The sequence below is a fragment of the Perca fluviatilis genome, chromosome 11 (assembly GCF_010015445.1).
Source record: "Perca fluviatilis chromosome 11, GENO_Pfluv_1.0, whole genome shotgun sequence".
NCBI classification, from domain to species: Eukaryota; Metazoa; Chordata; class Actinopteri; order Perciformes; family Percidae; genus Perca; species Perca fluviatilis.
In genome coordinates, this window is record NC_053122.1 from 22,739,343 (window position 1) to 22,757,892 (window position 18,550).

General features: G+C 41.6%; 1 protein-coding gene across 2 annotated transcripts; it reads right to left on the reverse strand.

Moving 5' to 3' along the window:
- Positions 1-291: 291 nt before the first annotated feature.
- On the reverse strand, positions 292-18,272 carry LOC120568106 (desmoplakin-like). Of its 2 annotated transcripts, none has more exons than XM_039815352.1 (24): positions 17,845-18,272; positions 16,634-16,718; positions 16,291-16,409; positions 15,002-15,146; positions 12,898-13,023; positions 12,688-12,741; positions 12,400-12,567; positions 12,107-12,211; positions 11,918-12,013; positions 11,699-11,824; positions 11,290-11,442; positions 11,031-11,185; positions 10,542-10,668; positions 10,189-10,375; positions 9,825-10,069; positions 9,436-9,617; positions 9,110-9,248; positions 8,513-8,706; positions 8,211-8,373; positions 7,752-7,835; positions 7,517-7,624; positions 6,590-6,688; positions 4,611-6,425; positions 292-4,030 (listed from the first exon to the last, which is right to left on the reverse strand). In XM_039815352.1, the coding sequence occupies exons 1-24, from the start codon at positions 18,069-18,071 to the stop codon at positions 806-808; spliced, it is 8,127 nt and encodes a 2,708-aa protein (XP_039671286.1). In that variant the 5' UTR covers positions 18,072-18,272; the 3' UTR covers positions 292-805. The 2 variants fall into 2 exon arrangements, with proteins under 2 accessions (XP_039671286.1, XP_039671287.1); XM_039815353.1 differs by having other exon boundaries at positions 5,928-6,425; positions 17,845-18,270.
- Between the last annotated feature and the right edge of the window lie 278 nt (positions 18,273-18,550).

Genomic DNA, 18,550 nt, shown 5'->3' on the forward strand with positions numbered 1-18,550 from the left:
ATTTCAAACAGCTCATGCATTGCTAGTGGTTTAGTATGTTAATAATTACAATATCACAGTCCTGCTAATATTACACTATAACCAAAGTGTACAATTTAGTTTTCTACCTCTGTGGTACAACTTTGCTTAGACGGCAAACAGGCTTGCATTCAAACCGTTTTAGCATGACAATTAGTGCCATCCATAGGTCACAATGGATACTGCAGAGCCTCTCCTTATACAGGGAACTGTTTCAGCTTTTTATGCACAATACCGATATACAGCTAGTAAATGAATGAATGAGTAAATGAATGAATTGAAATTGTTATGACAACTTTATTTTCGATCATGTGAGAATAACATTTTAGTGATCATTAAATTTTAAGCTAAACCTCAGCATTTGCAATTAACAATTTTTTTTTTCCAAAACATAAATGAAAACATAAAAGTCAAGCTGCAAAAAACTAAGAGTAAAAAATAGCAATTTTGGCTGCATGCTGATGCTGAGGTGAACAAGCATATTTTGAAATAACAAACGGTTACATTCTAAAACAAAGCCATATTAAGATGAGCTATGAAAAATATATTCCTTTAACATTTTTCTCAGCATTAATCAGCATTAATTAAACCTGCATTAGGTATATAATATTGAAACACCAAATCACCCAAAACTGCAAACCCTTAGAATCAGATTCAGTATTTAAACAAACCTCCCAAAATCTCATAGGTAGCAGAAAATCATTTAGAAAAGCAAACTGTTATGAAAGCACTCAAACGCCATAGGCTGTGCATAACTACTCTAGTTTCATTCTTTCTATGCTGTGTATTAAGAGAGAGTGTTAGAGCTGAAGTTGGTACTGCTGGAGGAGAAGCTATAGCTGTAAGTAGAGGAGTAATCCACACTGCCTCTACGAGATCCACTCCTGGAACCGGCTAGGGAACCAGCCCTGGACCCAGAGCGTGACCCTGGGTTAGAAACATTGTAAGGGCTGCTGATTCCCTTGGTGGACATCGAGGAGGCCTGCAGCATCTTCATACCCTTGCTTTCTTCCACCATGCAGCTGTCCATGGCTTCCTTGTAGGAGATCTTCAGTTTTGTCTTGGGACAGGTCAGGTTCTTCTGGTGATTCCGTGAATCCTGAAGCTTCTGGGCCCCTTGACCATCTAGCCAACCTCTGCGGATAGCCTCTTCAATGGTGACGCGACGTTCAATGCCAGGCTCTATCAGGCCTCCTGTCAGGTACTGAAACTCCAAAAATCTCTGGCCAGCTTCATAGGGCAACCATGTCTCCTTCACTGCCTCTGCTGCAGACATCTTTCTTTTAGTCTTCACATCCTCAAAACCAACATAGGCTTTCTGGGCAGGTTTCAGCTTAGTGCTCATGCTTTCGTCGATGATACTCTGATGGACAGCATCCTGCAGTGACAGTCTCTCACCAGTGGCAGGGTTGATAATACCACCTGTGCTTGCCTGGGCCTCCAGTAGCCTCTGTGCTGTAATAGTGTCAACTATGCCTCTTCGGAGGGCTTCAGACACAGTGATTTTCTCCAAGGTCTCGGTGTCAAATATAGCTGCCACAGGGCTATGGTCATCGAACATGTCAGGGGGAGAAACAGTGATTGAAATACTGTTGAAGCGTTTACGGACGGTCGGAGAAGATGGTCTGCCCTGGGTGGGACTGCTGCAGGTGACCATGTCATCAACGTTGATGTTTGCAATGGTCATCTCTGTGCTGCTGGTTCTGCTGGTTATTTGGTCAGCAATCTGGGTCAAGGTTAGCTTTCCGCTGCGATACTGATCCAAAGACTTCTGGTCAATGACACCGCGGTCCAGGCAGTCCTGGATATCATACTGGGTTCCTGTTTTCCGATCCACTATCACCAAACGTGCAGAGCCATCAGACCCCTTGATAGTTATTTCCTCCCACTCGCACTCCTGCTCCGACAACTCCAGGAAAGTGTCATAGTCAATTAGCTCCCGGTGATAGGCCTCCCTCACTGACATCTCCAGCCCAGTGTCAGGGTCAACGATCACAACTCGCCTCTTGCGCAGGATATTGGTACGGCTCTCCTGTGACTTCTGGGGCTTACTCTTATCTTTGAGTGGCAGGAGTATTAGGCCTGTTTTGCGATCTGTTATGCACCTGTCTTTAAGTTGAAGGTATGTCAGGTTTTCCTTAGTATTAGGGTCAAAGAACCCTTTTGTATCATCTCCTTCATAAGTTAGGATCTCATTCATCTCCTTATCAAAGTATCCCCTTTTATAGGCAACAGCAACATCAATACGGTGGCTCTCTTTGGGGTCAATAATCCCACCGCTGGCAATTTGGGCCTCAAGAAGACGGATTCCATGACCTTTCTCAATAAGGTCTTTCTCAATAGCCTGGAAGAGGGAGATTGTCATTCCTGTAGATGGGTCTTTGTATCCAGTTACTGCCTTCTCTGCAGACAGCAGCTTACTCTTGAACTCTTTTCCTACCAGGCCTCTCTTTGAGGCCTCCTCTACTGTCAAAAACACATTGTTGACTGGATCAACAATAAAACCAGAAGCAGCTTGGGCCTCAAGAAGCTCCAGGGTGGTTCCTCTCATGAGCAGGCCTTCCTTCATTGCCTGATACAAAGGCATAATTCGGTCATTGGCCTCATCATAGATCCCTGCAATGCAGGTAGAGCCATAGAGATAAGACTTTAGCTTGTCTTCAATGTCTCTGCTGGTGAGCTTGCCCTCTTTGAGCTTCACCAAATCAGTTTCATCCAGCAGTTCAGAGTCGACAAGGTCTGTAACAGAGACTTCACCACGGAGACCCTTTACTGTCATGGGCTTTTCTGGACCCTGGAGCAGAAGCAAGCCAGAAACAGGTTCCACTATACACTTTTTCCTTAAGTCTTTATAGCTTATCTTCTGTCCTGTCGCTGGCTCCAGGTAGCAGGTGGGATTTTTGGCCAAAGCCCTGTAGAGCTCCTCATCAATAAGATTGCGATCCAAAGCCAGATCTATTGGAAGGAACACACTCAGAACAGGGTCTAATATGCCTCCAACAGACTCCTGAGCCTGGAGCAAGCGGATGGCTGTGACTTTGTCTACGCGGCCCTGTTTGCAAGCCTGGCCTACAGATAACACTTTGCCAGTGTATGGATCTTTGAAGCCTGTGCTAGCTGCTTCAGCTGTTGCCAAGGTGTCTCTGTCTTCTGTGTCTACAATCCCTCTTGAGCAGGCAGTATCCACAGGCATCTTTTCATTAAATGCAGGGTCCACTATGTAGCCTGTTGCAGCTTGAGCTTCCAGGAGCATTAGGGCACTCTCCGGGCTGAGGAGTTTCTTGTTTTTTGCTTTAGTGAAGGGCATTCTCCCTTGAGAAGTGGATGTCATGCCAGCAATTATGCCAGTACCCTTAAGATTGAGCTGGATGTCCACAGCTACCTCATCCACGCTCTTTTTTCCCTTAAGGAGCTGGTCTAGCGTGGCTTTACTGATTATATCACAGTCACAAAGCTGGTGGGCTGTGACTTTGCGGCGCACCCCATCAAATATCAGCTTGGATGGATCGATTGTTGGGACCTTCTCATCTGTCTGGGTCTGCTTGGCCTGAGCGCTGGGTCTCTGCTGCAGCCTGTGTATCTCTCTCTCCAGGGCATCTCTCTTGAGAGCCAGTTCTGATGCCTCCTTTTCAGAGATCAACAGACGGCTCTTGAACCTCTCCTCTACACTCTTTAGCTCCCTCATGAGCCTCTCAATTTCATTCTTCAGGGAGAGCCTGTCTCGTTCAGCCTTGTCTCTGTCTGATTCAAACTGCCGAATCTGGCTGTCTCTCAGCTCGTACTGGCTCTTCATGTAGTTGAAATCCTTGAGGACAGCATTCTTTTCATCATGCAGCCGCTGTTTGTTGCGGAGCTCAGTCTCTAGTGTGAGCTTGATGCGGGTGAGCTCCTCTTCTATGCGCTGCTGACGAGTCTTGTCCTGCTCCAGCAGTTTAAGCTTAGATAGCAAACTGTCCCTCTGCAGCAGCAGCTCACTGTATTGGCTTTGGGATTCATGTACCATCATGGATGTCTGGGGAGAAATAAGAAAACACATTATTATGTCTGTAAAGGAATGCCAATAAGTGATGCACAAAAAGCATGAGCAAAAAGCAGATTATGCAGAGCCACGACTCTAATGAACTAATTACACAGCATGTTGTAAGAGCCTATCAACATATACAGTTGTTCATCATTTGTAGTATAGTAATAATATTCACAGGCAAATTGAATGTTAAGAATCGGTTATCAGTACTGGTTGAACCAATTGATAATGTATATACTATATATATATATATATATATATATATATATATGTACATATATTTTATACATTAATTAGTATGCAGTGATTAATTGAGATTGTTATTATCGTGTGAGTTAAGTTCAGTCACATAATATGTGAAGTCAAAAGGGTGAACAACATGCATGTCAAAGCAAGACCATTTGTAAGCAAGTGAATTTCAAGTAAAACTCCTAAAATAAGTCAGGTGTCACTAATATAACAGGGCCAGTTTGAAATAATGCTTAGTCTTAATGCAGCCATCCATGCAAAAGCAGACAACAGTAAGTTCAATTATGTGTAGATGATCCTTCAATGCAATCAAAAATACCTCGATTGATTGCTTTTGGAATTTGTCTGTTTCCAATTTAAGCTTTTCTCTCTCCTTGGTCAGGCCATTGATGAGAGCCTGGAGCTCGGCTGTCTTCTTGGTGCTACTCTGAAGCTGGACATGCAAGGCTGAGATCTGAGTGGCACTCTCTCCATCAATAGTGGCTTTGCTAAGCTTTAGCTCATCTCTCTCCTGTCTAACTGTCCTCAGCTCCTCCTCCAACCTCAGTCTCTCCTTGGTCAGGTTCTGTGTCAGAGTCTTCAGCTTTTCGATCTCGGTAGTGTATTCGTTAAGCTGGCGGCTCTTCTCCTCAATGGTCTTATACAGGCTCTCATTGCGTTGGTTGAGCTCATGAGTCCGAGCCTGTTCCTGCTGGAGTTTCTGTTTAAGTGTCCTCAGCTCAGCTGTGACAGCTGCCAGTTCTTGCTTGGTGACTTTATGCTCCTTCAGACTCTTGTCCAGAGCCTCCTGGAGGGCACTTATGTCCTGCTCATACTTCCTTCCATAGTTGGAAGTCTCTAGCTGGATAGACTTCAGTGAGCTAATTGTGGTGGTGTGCTCTCTGCAAGTATGTGTCATCCTCTCCAACTCTGCCTCCATTCTCTTTCTACGTGTGAACTCCTCCTGGGTCGTCTTCTTTTGCTTCTCCAACTCTGCTTCCATTCCATCCAGAGAGCACTGAAGTTCTCGGATACGGCTCTGCAGCCTGACAGAACTCTGCTCAGCCTGGGATTTCTCACTGGTCTGCTTCTCCAGCTCTACTCGGGTGATGCTGATCTCCTGCTCGTACACTTTAAGCTTGTTAATGGACTCCAGATAGGAGGTGTTCTTTGCCTTCAGGTCTGCCTCAGCCTGTTTCAGGTGATTGATTTCCAATTCTAGAGCTCTCCTCTTCTTCCCCTCCTCCTCCAGGTTAAATGTTAGCATGCTGATCTGCCTGGACTTCTCCTGATTGGTTTTGATGGCCTCCTTCAGTTTGAGCTCATCCTGTCCTCCCTGCTGCATGAGTGTTCTCAGCTGAATCTCCAACTCGCTGCGAAGCCTCGTTTCTTGTACCACTGAGGCCCTCTGCTGGCTGGCCTCCTGCTCTGCTCTGCTTTTCTGCTCTTCTGTGTGAGCAATGGACTGCCTCAGTCTCCGCAGCTCCTCCTCTAGATCTCTCTTCTCGGCAGTGAGTCTGTCAACTTGATGTCTCAGTTCTGCTGTGTCTTCTTCTTTCTGCTGTGAGGCTTTTAGGATCGTGGTCTTGGTAACGTGGATCTGTGTCTCATATGTCTGCTTAAGCTGATTAATCTCCTGGGTGCACTGTGTTCTTACCTTTGAGATTTCTGACTCAGCGTTTCGTCGACGAGTCGCTTCCTCGTCTAGCAGTATCTTCATCCTCTCCAGTTCATGGTCCTTGTCCTTCACAGACTTTTCCAAGTCAATTTTGGTCCAGTTGAATTCGTCCTGTTCTTTCTGTCTGCGGCGAAGAGCCGCCTCATACTCTTCCTGCTGGCTGGTGTAGCGTTCCTCTGCCAACATTCTTTTCCTCTTTTCTTCATCCAGCTGGTATTTAATGCGGGTCAGCTGGTCGTTGAGATCTTGAAGCTGGTTGTGTGTGCTGTCCAGGCTCTCCTTGGTAACGCTAACTTGTATTGCTGTGGTTCTCTTCACTTCCTCCATAGAAATGAGCTTTTCTTGTGACTGAGTGAGGTCCAGCTTGCAGCGGGCCAAAGCATCCTCGAGAGACTTGTTTTTCTGGTTACGGTCCTGGATGTCGTCCTTCAGACGCTTTAGTTCCTCCTCCAACATCTCGATCTTAGTGTTCCTGATCTGAGAGCATTGACAAAAGCAGAAAGAGCCTCAGTCAACTACTTTCATATTGTTAAACAAGCCTATTTGTTCATTTATGGTATTTTTTATCATACTATTTATTATTATACTATTATCGACATTTAATGATGTCTTAAATGGCATCACACAAATACGACACCTACCTTTAGCTCTTCCATGTTCTTCAGTAGCTCCCCAAGGAACTTGTAGTAGTCACTAGAGCGGGTGAGTAGCTCTATGTAGTGGGACTGGAGGTCAGCCGCCTGATGGGAGTTAAAAAAAAAGGTGGATGAATACTGAGGTCAAATGTTCATGTGTTAATTTCATACCGGTGAGCTCTTTACATGACGGATGCAATTAGGCAATTAACCTTTAAACTGGTTGTATTACAAGAGCTGATAATATAAAAGAAAATAACTAGGGATGCACCAAATATTCGGCCACCGAAAATTTTCGGCCGAAAATGGCCCAAAAGGGCATTTTCGGTTTTCAGCCGAAATAATAGACAGAGACGGAGCAGAGCCCAGCGCAGGAGATCAGAGCGCAGAAAAAAAGACTTGTCTCGCTGCACCAGATGAGGGGCATGCACCCTCGTTGTCTGATATGTTCAGTGAAATCCTGCAAGAAAGTGCCTCAATTAATAATAATAATAATAACAATAGGTAAGCTATTCTGTTCTCAGGCTACTATATACTGTATGTGACTATCAGATTGTAGCCATATTTCTGCTAGATATTTTTTAAATTTTAAACTTTAATATTAATTTATATATAATATTATATATAATATTAATTTAATTGCAATGCCTTGATTTTAGTAAAGTTAGTACACAGTCATAGCCATAAATGCAATGGTACTAATAATTGGCATAATTTCTTTCGGTCTTTCGGTTTTCGGTCTTGGTTTCCTCTTTTTCGGTTTTCGGTTTCGGCCAAGAATTTTTATTTCGGTGCATCCCTAAAAATAACCATTGTTAAAATTCATATTTAAGAAAGAGAAGATCAACATATAATGATAACTTGAATGTGTAATAACTAATAGCTAAATGAAAATTGGTTTAGTATGACTTAATGGAGAGACAGTACTCATACCTCTTGTCTGACCACAGAAGCGGGAGACTGCAGCATTGTTCTCTTGATAGGAATATTAAGCAGAGTTTCCAGGCCTGAACCGTAGGAAGCCAGCTGCAGCTCATAGTCCTAAAAAAACCCACAACACAACACAGATTATTTGTACAATGCGTGCCTTCGGTTCATCAGCTTGTAAACATCTATAAAAATGTTTTCAAATGAAAAAAAAAACAGTGCACATTAATTGACAACCTACCTTTATGGAGGAAGCACAGATGTCTGCGTTTTTCTGCACAACCTCTACTTTCTCCTTCTTTCCTTTAATTTCAGTGTGAAGTGCCTGTGCAGTCAAAAGGGGACATTCAAATCACTGATTTAATCTGACATGACACTGTCCAGTTGGTGCTTCTTCTCAGACTTCCATTACTTTATTAGACAAGAATGTTAATGATATTATAATAAGCAGTTACTCAAATTATTTTTCTTGGTCTCAAGGGAAAGTAAGCAGAATTCCATAAATCATCTGAGCAACACTTTACACTGCTGCTGTGCTGTGTGTGATGTACTGTATAAAATCCACACCTACACCAAAGCTCACGGCTGTCAGAAGCTCAATAAATTGTCAATGGTGGATATTTCCAATTCAAAATCAAATCAGTTCAGTTAAAAAAAAGGATTGATTACAATATGTTTATGTAAACAAGGAGAGACGTGCCTTCTGTTGGTTGAGGTGGTCCATTAGAGTCTGGATGTCGCTGAGCTTAACCGTCTGAAGGGTGTCCTGGCGCTTCCTGGCATTGTCTATCCACTGTTTCAGCTGAGTGCTGCTCTGCTGATAATGAGTCAGCTGTTTTTCCTGCTTCTCCAAGTCCCACACTCTGAGGAGGAAAGAGTGGGAGGAAGAGGAAGGGATGAAAGGACTTTTTTGGGTGTTTTTACCAGCAACGACGAATGGAGGATGTGAAGACATATTCACAGGTACTGAAACAATGTGTGTACATATACAGACTATCCTACCTGCTGTCAATCTGGGTTTGGATGCGGCGCCAGCGGTCAGACATCTGACCCACCAGGTCTGAGTACTTGGACAAGTCCACGTCACACTTGTGGAAGGGCGCGGAGATTTGGCCATTCCAGTGCACTGCTTTAGCCAGGTCAGACTCCATGGCTGTCAGCAGGTCTCTTTTTTGCTCCAGATCACTCTTCATTTGCTTTATTAGAAAATCACAAAACAGATTAATATCCAAACATTTCAACTGTAACAATACATTCTATTTAAGTCTTATTTACATTTAGAGGTGGGCGCTTTGACAATATGTATGATTATGCCATCATATATTGGATTATTACTACTTTTATTTTAACTGGATTGTAGTGGTGTGTACACGTATATAGTGGCATAACATGGAAACATGGAAATAGTAAAAGTACAAGTACCTCAACTTAAGTACAGTACTTGAGTAAATATACTGGGTTTTGTCATGTGACCCATGTGTGGAACCTCAGCCATGTTTTTTGTCCCAGAGAGGACAAAAAGGATTCAGTGAGTGTTTGTATACGTCTTGAGACTGGAAGAGACTGCAGTTCAAACTAAATATAAAAAGTGTGTCAAACCTTTAGTGTGCTCCGATATTTTTCCACCTCTCGAAGGTCCAGAGAGGTGGTCTCCTTCTCTGTCAGCCGGGCCTCATTGACTTTAATGATATCTTCAGCCTGGAGAAGGCTCTGGAGCAAGGCCTTAAGAGCCGACAGCCTGTTAAAGACACAAAGCCATTACATTAAATGAACTTATGAATTTCACTACATTTAATAAATACATATATTTTTAGTCTTTAATCAGTAAAGCCGAAAGTTCCGGTGCCAGTATTTACTTTATTTGTGCAGTATTTTCTCAGTCATTGTGGGATGAATAAAAAGGAGATGTGATGAAAATAATGTACCTTTGAAGGTAGGCTGGGTAGAGACCCTGCAGGCCTCTCAGTTTTTGGTTGATGATTTCTAGTTCAGAGCGGAGGAACTGGGCATGCTCGGAGTCTGCAGGTATCCCCTCCAGCTGCTTTATAATCTTTTCTCTTAGTCGCAGGTACTCATCATGAATGGAGTCCAAGTCTTGGTGCACAGTCTGGATATGAATATGTCATAATAAGTTACATTTAACATAATCAGTTGCTTCTCACAGTGCTTGGAACAAGAAATGCATGTGTTGTTTTGATTTACAAAAGTGCTCGTTATATTTCATCTATATTTTGCCCATTTTGAAATGGGTTTTTGTCGCAAAGAAGAACTTCATTTTTCATCAGATAGAACAATAAACAAAAAAGTTACACACCTGCAGCTTCTGGATGTGCACTGAGCACTCGTGCACACTGTTGTCCCCCAGGGGAACGTGTAGATGACTGGTGAGACCGGACTCAGCCAGCTCCAGCCTGCGTCGAAGTTCTTGCAGACTGTTGAGCAGGGTAAGGCTGATGGTAGAACTGGCTGGGGGAGGCTGGACAGGGACTGGGACGACAGGGGGCTTGGGGATCTTTGGAGTCGGAGGCTTGGTATTGTCAGGCTTTACCGCTTCCTCCTCTTTATTGGTTGGTGGAAAATGTTAAGAATATCGATTAAAGTGGGAAAATAACAGCAGTATTTTTGCTAATTTAGTGGACTGACAATTTAGGCATAAGGTAAAGACATTTTACACTCACTGTAAGCAGGCAGCTGGATAATCAGTGTATCATAGTAGGTTTGGGCTTTATCAAAGTGGCCCTGCATGGTTTTCTTCTCCTCTTCTCCAAACAGCTCAGAACCTTGGCTGGTACGCATGAACTCTTGGTAGTGAGTCTCCAGTCTTTTGATGATATTGCGGTACTCGTCGGGACGCATTTTAGACAGCTGCAAGACAATGGGTTAGGTGAGGGGTCAGGTTAAACAAAAGAAACAGGAAGTGAGCCAATTCCTGCAGACAGTGTTTCAGATAAGACAGAAACTGAATCTAATTCAGCTTTGCTTGGTATGTTATTGTAACAGGAAAACTCAGAATAAGTTATTGTAATCTTACCATGCTGACAGTGAGCGAGTTGATGTAATTCACGTCTTTGAGGCAGTATTGCCATGAGATGAGACTCTTGATGTTGATGTAGAGCTGATTCCAGATGCTCATGATGGCTTCATAATACTGCTCATTCCTAGTAAAAAGCAAAGGCCATTACTATGCAGACACTACATGATAGACATAATGTAATATTTATCAAATGCAGATATTCATGTTTTCTTTTTATCTGAATGATTACTTGTACATTTGTGGGTTAATGGTTATTTCTTGCCTCTTAGGCTTATAATACCTTTTACAATCTGACAATGTCAGCAAAATATACCATCCCAAAAGAAAGCCTGTTTTCTTATCTAGCTCTGGTAAATTGTATTTATCCAATATATTTATTACATAAAAAAATCCCTGTCAGCCGAACATTTTTAATTGCCCTGACCAATATCTGAACAGGATTTTCATAGACCTACTGTTGGTCTACATTGACTGAATGGTTCTTACTTGTCGGCGAGGCCGATGCTGAGCGGGTTTGGTGGGGGGATCAGCAGACACACAGAGGGAATCAACATGTCCAGACCTCCAGGTCCCGTCACAAGCCACTTGCTGCGCTGCGAGTTATCCTTCAGGATGCCCTCATTCCCTTTTAAAATCCCTATCTGGAGCACAAAACAGAACATATAAACAGAAGAAAATAATATTTGTAATATTCCACTTTTTACTCTGTGTTTGTGTGTGTGCTGAGAGAGAGCATATATCCCACCTGGTCTTGTTTAAAGTCACATAAGGCCTGTACAATGACACGGCTGCTGCTCTTCTCCTCAGGGTTGCGAGGTTTCAGCCTGACAATGGTCTTAGATTTGTTGACCAGACTTTGGACCTGCCTCTTATTCTCCATGACTCGCGCCTTCTCTTTCTGTGAACATGCAAAAATCCGACATGTGTTTTTAAATGAGCCACTGTAAACTGTAAACGTGTGTAAACTGCAACTATCATTCAAAGTTCAAAACTCTACAGAATGAACGCAGACATGCAGAGGCATTCTATTTAGTCTCTTAAAAATAAAGCTGGCCGAACCAGTTAAACAGACATGTCACACAACAGAACCAATAGTTTGAGCATGTATTGTGCTTCACACCAGCAGAAAGAAGTGCAGAAGAGTACAATGATACCTCTAGGTTTTTCAGGAGTTCATTGAGGTTATCCAGTTGGGTGTTCTTGTCGCACATGTACTTGTTTCGGATAGCCTCACACTCCTTTTGCAGCTTCGCATATGTCTCATTGGCCTCCTTGAAAAACTGAAGAGGGCAGCAACAAGCTTTGATTAGTGTTCACATGATGACATGCAGTGCTCTATCCGTATGAGAGCCAGAGCTGAACTGAGCACTTACTTGGCTGTAGGCAGCATTCTCCTTCAAATGAACATGGATACACTTGGTGATCTGCAGCAGCCAGCTCCACTGGGTCTGTAAGGTGTCCATGTAGGCCTGTGGGCGCACACAAAGTCATCAGCACAAAACCAATGAACACTTAGCTCTTTAGGATAGGAAAACATCCAGAAAAAAAACAAAACACCTTACTTCAATCTTATCTGAGGCAGGGTGGTTGTTGTTCACAAGTCCATCTGCTTTCACTTTGAGCTTGTTTAGCTCCTTCTCTTTCTCCTCCAGGTCCCTCATCAGCCCCTGTCAGGAGAACAGAAAGTAAGGGACCCAAAAGGATAGACTTTGGACTCTGAAAGCCAACATACTTAATTGAGATTTAATGGTACAGGTAATACAAACACATCAATTATTAGGGTATAATCACAGCCATAATCTAAAACAGAAACATCCAACCAGGAGAAAAGAAGAGTTCAGACAGAGATCCTTACTGAGTAGCTCTCTTGCTTCCTAGGGATATACTGGTCGATGTTCTTGTCTCCCCAGTCAAACATAAGCTCTTCCTCCTCTCTCTCATTCACCCACATGATGGCTTGGGAGATCTCCCCGATGATGCCCTGAAGGTCTCGCAGCTGACCCACACGGCTGTGGGACATTTTCTGAGACAGACACAATGTAAATTTATGAATTTGATAAAAAGTAACAATGGTGCTGTTGATTTTGACAATCCAAAAAAATACCATTAAAAAAAAAAAAAAAAAAAAGAGTTTGGTTCTTACCTGTAAGCTTTCCCATTCTTGTTCCAGGATGGAAAGGTTGTACTTGTCGCCCCTCTACAAAAACAAGATTTTGGTTTTTGCTCAGTTTTAAATAGGATTACAAAACCTTTGTAAACATGACACATCGAGGACCATCCTCCTCAACAAACAAGATATCTGAAGAAGCAACTGAGAAGAGCTTCAAAACAGGGAAACAGGGTGACCACTTACCAGTTCATCTCTGGCACGGTCTACTTCTTGGCTCCTCTGGATAGAGCTGTGGTTTTTGTTTTGGGTTATGATTTGCTTTTCTATGGTTTCGGAGTCATCTCCCCATGGAGTTGTCTCAATCATGCGCTACAAAATGCAGAATCACAGTATTTATTACCTTTTAAAATGCAATAACTTCAACAAAATTAACCTCATTTGATGAAGAATTACATATTTTGTAGAACGTTACTGTATAATGGTTCATGAAATAATATATTTATTGTGTAGGCTATATATACTTATATATTTATATACTATATATAAATATAGACTTATATATTTTTAAGAATAAGGCATTATTACTTTTTATTGTCAACAAACTCCAGGAAAAACAAACACAATGCACAATTCATCTGTCAATGATTTCTGCCCTTCCTACCTGTGGAACTCTGCCCTAAGCCTATTATTCCTACCAAAGACACAAATACACGGTTTCTTTTTTCTTAAATCTCTGTAATTTCTCTAAACACCTGGGCACTGCAGTGTTTAGCAAATGCTACTCAAACAGGAGTTAATTGTGCATTTCTTGGGGACTATTTTCAGCTGCGAATTAATACACATGTAGTGCTCTAGTCTGCAGGACAGTGTACTGTATGTGGAATTGACTCAAAGTAAACTAGTGCAACATGTCACCCAATGCAACGGTGTGGCTCATAAATGTGTTTTTAATAGTTTTAGGAAAACAATGAAGCTCTGGAGCACAGAGGACTACACAGGCAATCCTTATTCATATCATCAACTCATTGTTTTAGTCTTGTCATGGTTTTTTTCTTCTCAAAAATAGAAAACCCACTGAGCCCTCCCTATTCTTTAAGGCAATATTATTCTAAATCTCAACACATGCACTAGTCTGCCTGCTATCAATTCCCTGACTTCTTTCACTCTTTGTCCTCTAGGTGGCAGCATATCATCATTAAGTTCATTGTTAAGCAGGAAACTATCCCAACTATTCCCCTCGTTTGCAGCACTCACTCAGCTTTGATAAGAGCTCTGCAGGCAAACCGACCTCAGCCAGTCCCTGCTCTTAGCGCACATTTTCTCTCTCTCTCAAAGCCTTTGTTCTCTCACCACTCCCTTTTCCTTCATGACTGCTTGACTGAAGCTACACACGACTTGGCTGTTAAGAGACTGTCAGCATTACAGCTAATGTCCAGAGTAGAAAGGTCAACAAAGTTATATGTTGGAATTTAGGTACAATGGCTGAAAGCGTAACCGGCAGCAAATAGAGACACTAAGTCAAAATGGCAGCAGTAGTGCATCAGGTGATATGTTCCCAGTTTTGGAGTTTAAAAAAAGCAAATACCTACAAAGTACAAAGGCTGTCGCAGAAGAAGATATAAAGAAATGTTTCTAAATCAGATGACAGGGAGGAAATTAATTACGAAATATAAAGGGTGAGGCTTGATGCGTTGACAGAATGACAGGGTGTGTTTTTGGTTGGGTGTGAGGGTGGGGGAGGTAGAGAGTAGAAGGGCGTTTTCCCATGAGCATGTTACAGTTCTGCTGAACTACCACGTCCTATAACAACTGACTCAGCATAGAGTGTCAGAGATCACACTCCTTTACTTCTACTTTTCTTTTTGCCCCCAGCGTCTTTATCTCCCTCCCTCTTTCCCAACTCTGTCTCTCTTTCTGCCTTTCTCTCTCGCCGTCTCTTTCTCAAATGGCAGAGCTCTTTCCTCTTCTTTGTTTCAATCCTTCTTCACCCCCCCCAACCCCTCCCCCCAGGCCTCTTTCACTCACGGATCGGGTTTTGGCAGTGTGTCCAGATGGTTTCAGTTACAGGAGGTCAGAATAAGTGATTCCCCCTCCTCCTACTCCTCCTCCCTTGACATAACAAATGGTGCACAGTACACTAATTCACCCAGGTATACAGACATGTACACACACGCAGGTGCAGCTATTCATTCTGCTCAAACAGGTTATAAAAACTTTTGGTCACAGAGTTTTGCCAAGATGTTTGTGGATGATGCTGTCGAAGAAGGCATCAGACACATTACCCATTTATGTTTTTTTTTTTTTTTTTTTAATGTTCTTAAAAGTCTCTGAAGTATGAAGAGCTCACCTTCTGTTGGGCAATCCAGGCCATGGCATCATTAAAGATCCTCCCCCCCTCAAGGGAACCCACGCTGCCTCTGTTCCGTCGTATGGTCACACTACTGACTAATTGCTGTTGCAAAGCACCATGCATGTGCTGGAACTGTTCTAAGCTGTAGAGTTGTACAAAAAAGGAAAATACTTTGTGAATCTTCTAAGGCACAACGATGGATTAAGAGCTTAAAGAGCTCATCTTGGCAAATACAGCTGAATGACAAGAATAGTCAGAGAGCATATAACTCCTCAGAATTACTTTGTCTTTAAAATGGTTGGTTTAACTACAAAATGAAATTCAGATGCTACTCTAATATTAGGGGTGCACGATTCAGAAAATGTCACGATTCGATATCGATTTTTAGGCTCAAGATTCGATTCTAAATCGATTTTCAATTCAAAAAGGATTTTCCATTTAAAAAACGATTCACAGTATGTAAATGTAGTTACTTTTTCCCATGTGATTGCAGTAAACATTCAATTTAAAAGAAAAGAAACACAAAAAAATGAATGTAGTTTGATATTACTTTATATGTCTTCATATAAAAATAAAAACATATGCAACTAAAAACTTTCAAATACATTTAATTCAAGTATAAAATAAAACTGTTAAATAAAAAGAGCTTTTCGTTCGGTGGGAGGTTAGAGCTGGCATGTTAGTTACTTTAGGTCGTTGTTCGATCATGTCTTTAATGTTAATCTCTGGGTGTACCATGTGAGTTCTCAAGTTTGTGGTGTTTCCAAAATACTTAACTTTCGCTTTGCAAAGCCTGCATACAGCATGATTCCTATCAAGTTCCGTCTTCCCCTCGAGGTTATAAAAGCCAAAATGTGCCCAAACTCTCGCCTTCAATGAGGATGGAGGAGGTTGAATAATTCTTTCTGTGAGGTTTTCCATTGTTTGCGCCGACTAAACTACTTCTGCTGCACTCGTTCTTCTTTTGTAGAAGAACGAGTATATATATATATATATATATATATATATATATATATATATATATATATATATATATATATATATATATATATATATATATATATATGAATTGATTTTTGGAATTCTATGAGTCGATTTTGAATCGGTAGAGCTTGAATCGCGATACGAATGTGAATCGATTTTTTCGCACACCCCTAAACTCTATGACCTCAAATATTGGCAAATTTGACCCATTAACCTGTAGGAAGAATGTCATGAATGAACACGTGCAAATGCAAACATGCAAATACAGCAAACAAACTCACACTGCACTTTTCTTTTCTTACCTCCTGAAGATGTTGTTAGGTATACGCATTTGCTGCAGCTCTCTGCCATAGGCCTTCATCTGCTCCATGGTTTCTGCAGCCATGATCAACAGTTTGTCTACCTCCATGGCTGGACCCCCCTATAAAATCACACAGTATAGACACTGAACTCTAGCCACCAGCAAAATTATACTTCATTTTAACTGGCTGATGATATTATCTGTTTTTAAAAATCTGATATGGCATTATCATGTTGATGCATTTAAACAGAAAAAATTATAATAATGAAGTCAATATCATTCTAATTACCACCAGAAGTGAAAACAAACACTTGAGATCAGTGTAATCTGTGTGCTACACTTACACCCTGGAATATCATATTCGCTCTCTCCAGGAAATCCTGGCACTGGCTTGTCAGGAACAAAGCTTTTTGCTGAATTGCCAGGACACTACACATAAGGACAAAAACAAAACAATACATTTTCAGAGCTCGTAATACGTGTTTTAATCAATCAATTCTATGTACGGCTAGCTTTGTTTTATTTGTTTTTTAAAGTTTTGATTATAGTGTTTCAAATACAGATACTGTTAATTTAGTTAATAAGTTACTAGATTGGTAAATGCTTGTAAATGATCATTGGATTTCATGGAAACTAAAATGAATACTATCTGATGCAACATTCTTAATGAACAACATAACAACAACAACAACAACACCAGTAAAGTGTTAAAATCAAAGAAAGGACAAAGTAGTTTCTAATGAGGCATAATCCTTTAACAATTATAAACTTGTATTTTACTCTAACACAAACTCGTTTATTGTTTTTACTCTGTGGCTGTGGGACATGGAAACAGGTCACCAAAGGGTCACCAATTAAAAAACTAACCACCTCTTGACTTTCTCTCTTTAAAGAGCTTGCAACTCCCCCATGCACATCCTGTATTTTACTTTTAACCTCTGTCCATCATGAGTTAAGAATGTGGGAGATTTTTTTCCACACAGAAAAGGAAATAGTTTGAAAAGCTCTGTCACAGACATCACTGTTATAACATTAGACACTGACATCATGATCGATGATAGCAGTGGGAGGACATTCAAGGGGAGTGTTCACATAATCCCTCTACTGTAATTCAGAATATTATGAAACACATCAGGAGTGATACACCTAGGAGTACTTAGAAACACGTTACGAAATCAAATTAGAAAATACTTCTTCTTGTGTTCTTGAGCTAGCTCTACAGAATTCAGTAACATGGTTGTGCTCTTCAATGGAGCTAGCAGTGGCCTTTATTGGAACCGTTTGGTGACATGTTTCTCTTTAAATGGTAGTAGCCTACTGATAAAGACATAATCCCCTAAAACATTTCCAAATGGATTTTATGGCTTTGCTTGGACACGGTTGACATAATATTTCTCAAGAATTTGCATGAATTTGTAGTTTATGGTGAGCATTTTGTTAACTATAGGAAGAACAAGCTGCACTTTTTTTTTTTTTTTACATGAACATTTAATGGCAAATTCAAACGCATGCTCGTGCCGTAACACTAATTTCAAAGCAACAGGTGATAACTTACTTCATTCCACCACCTCCGCCCGCCGTGCCGAGGACTTGTGCTTTCGCTGCCCCCCCGCCGTGCATGGAGGTCCTGGAGAAGGAGGTGTAGGTGGTGCCCTGTCCTTGGTAATCTCCCTGGAAGCCGTTTCCACCGACGAACACGTCGTTTCGACCTGACAAATCTTGTCGCGAATTACTTCTCTGGACCCCGGTGACCAATCTTGGGTTCGAGCCGTACAAACTCATGTTTGCCGAGTTGTTGTTGTTGTTGTTGTTTTTTATGTTTGAAGAAAGTATTGAAGTTTGAGTCGTTTTTCTCTGCTGTACAGACAGAGGACAGACCGCGCACCTCTCCCCTCACCGTCTCTTGTTGCGCAGATAATGGTTTGCTGTGAATAGACGGAAGCTGACCGCTTTTGGACAGAAACCACACCTTGCTTGTGTTTACGAAACACTCTGCACCCTCTTGCCTGTGTGGGAAGATATAGTGCTTGGGCTCAATGGGTTCTCGGTTCATTCTGCTAAAAAAGTTATGTTGCAATCAGAAGTTGGATTTCTCAGTTGAATTATTAGGAATTACAACATGGGTTTAACCGTACGAATATAGTCCCGTGAAAGGGAGCCTATTTAAAGCGTGTTAAATAGGCTAATTTGGATATTAACAAGTTGCCTATCTTGTTATAAACAAAGACATTTGTTTTCCATCTTCAAAACATGTAGCCTAC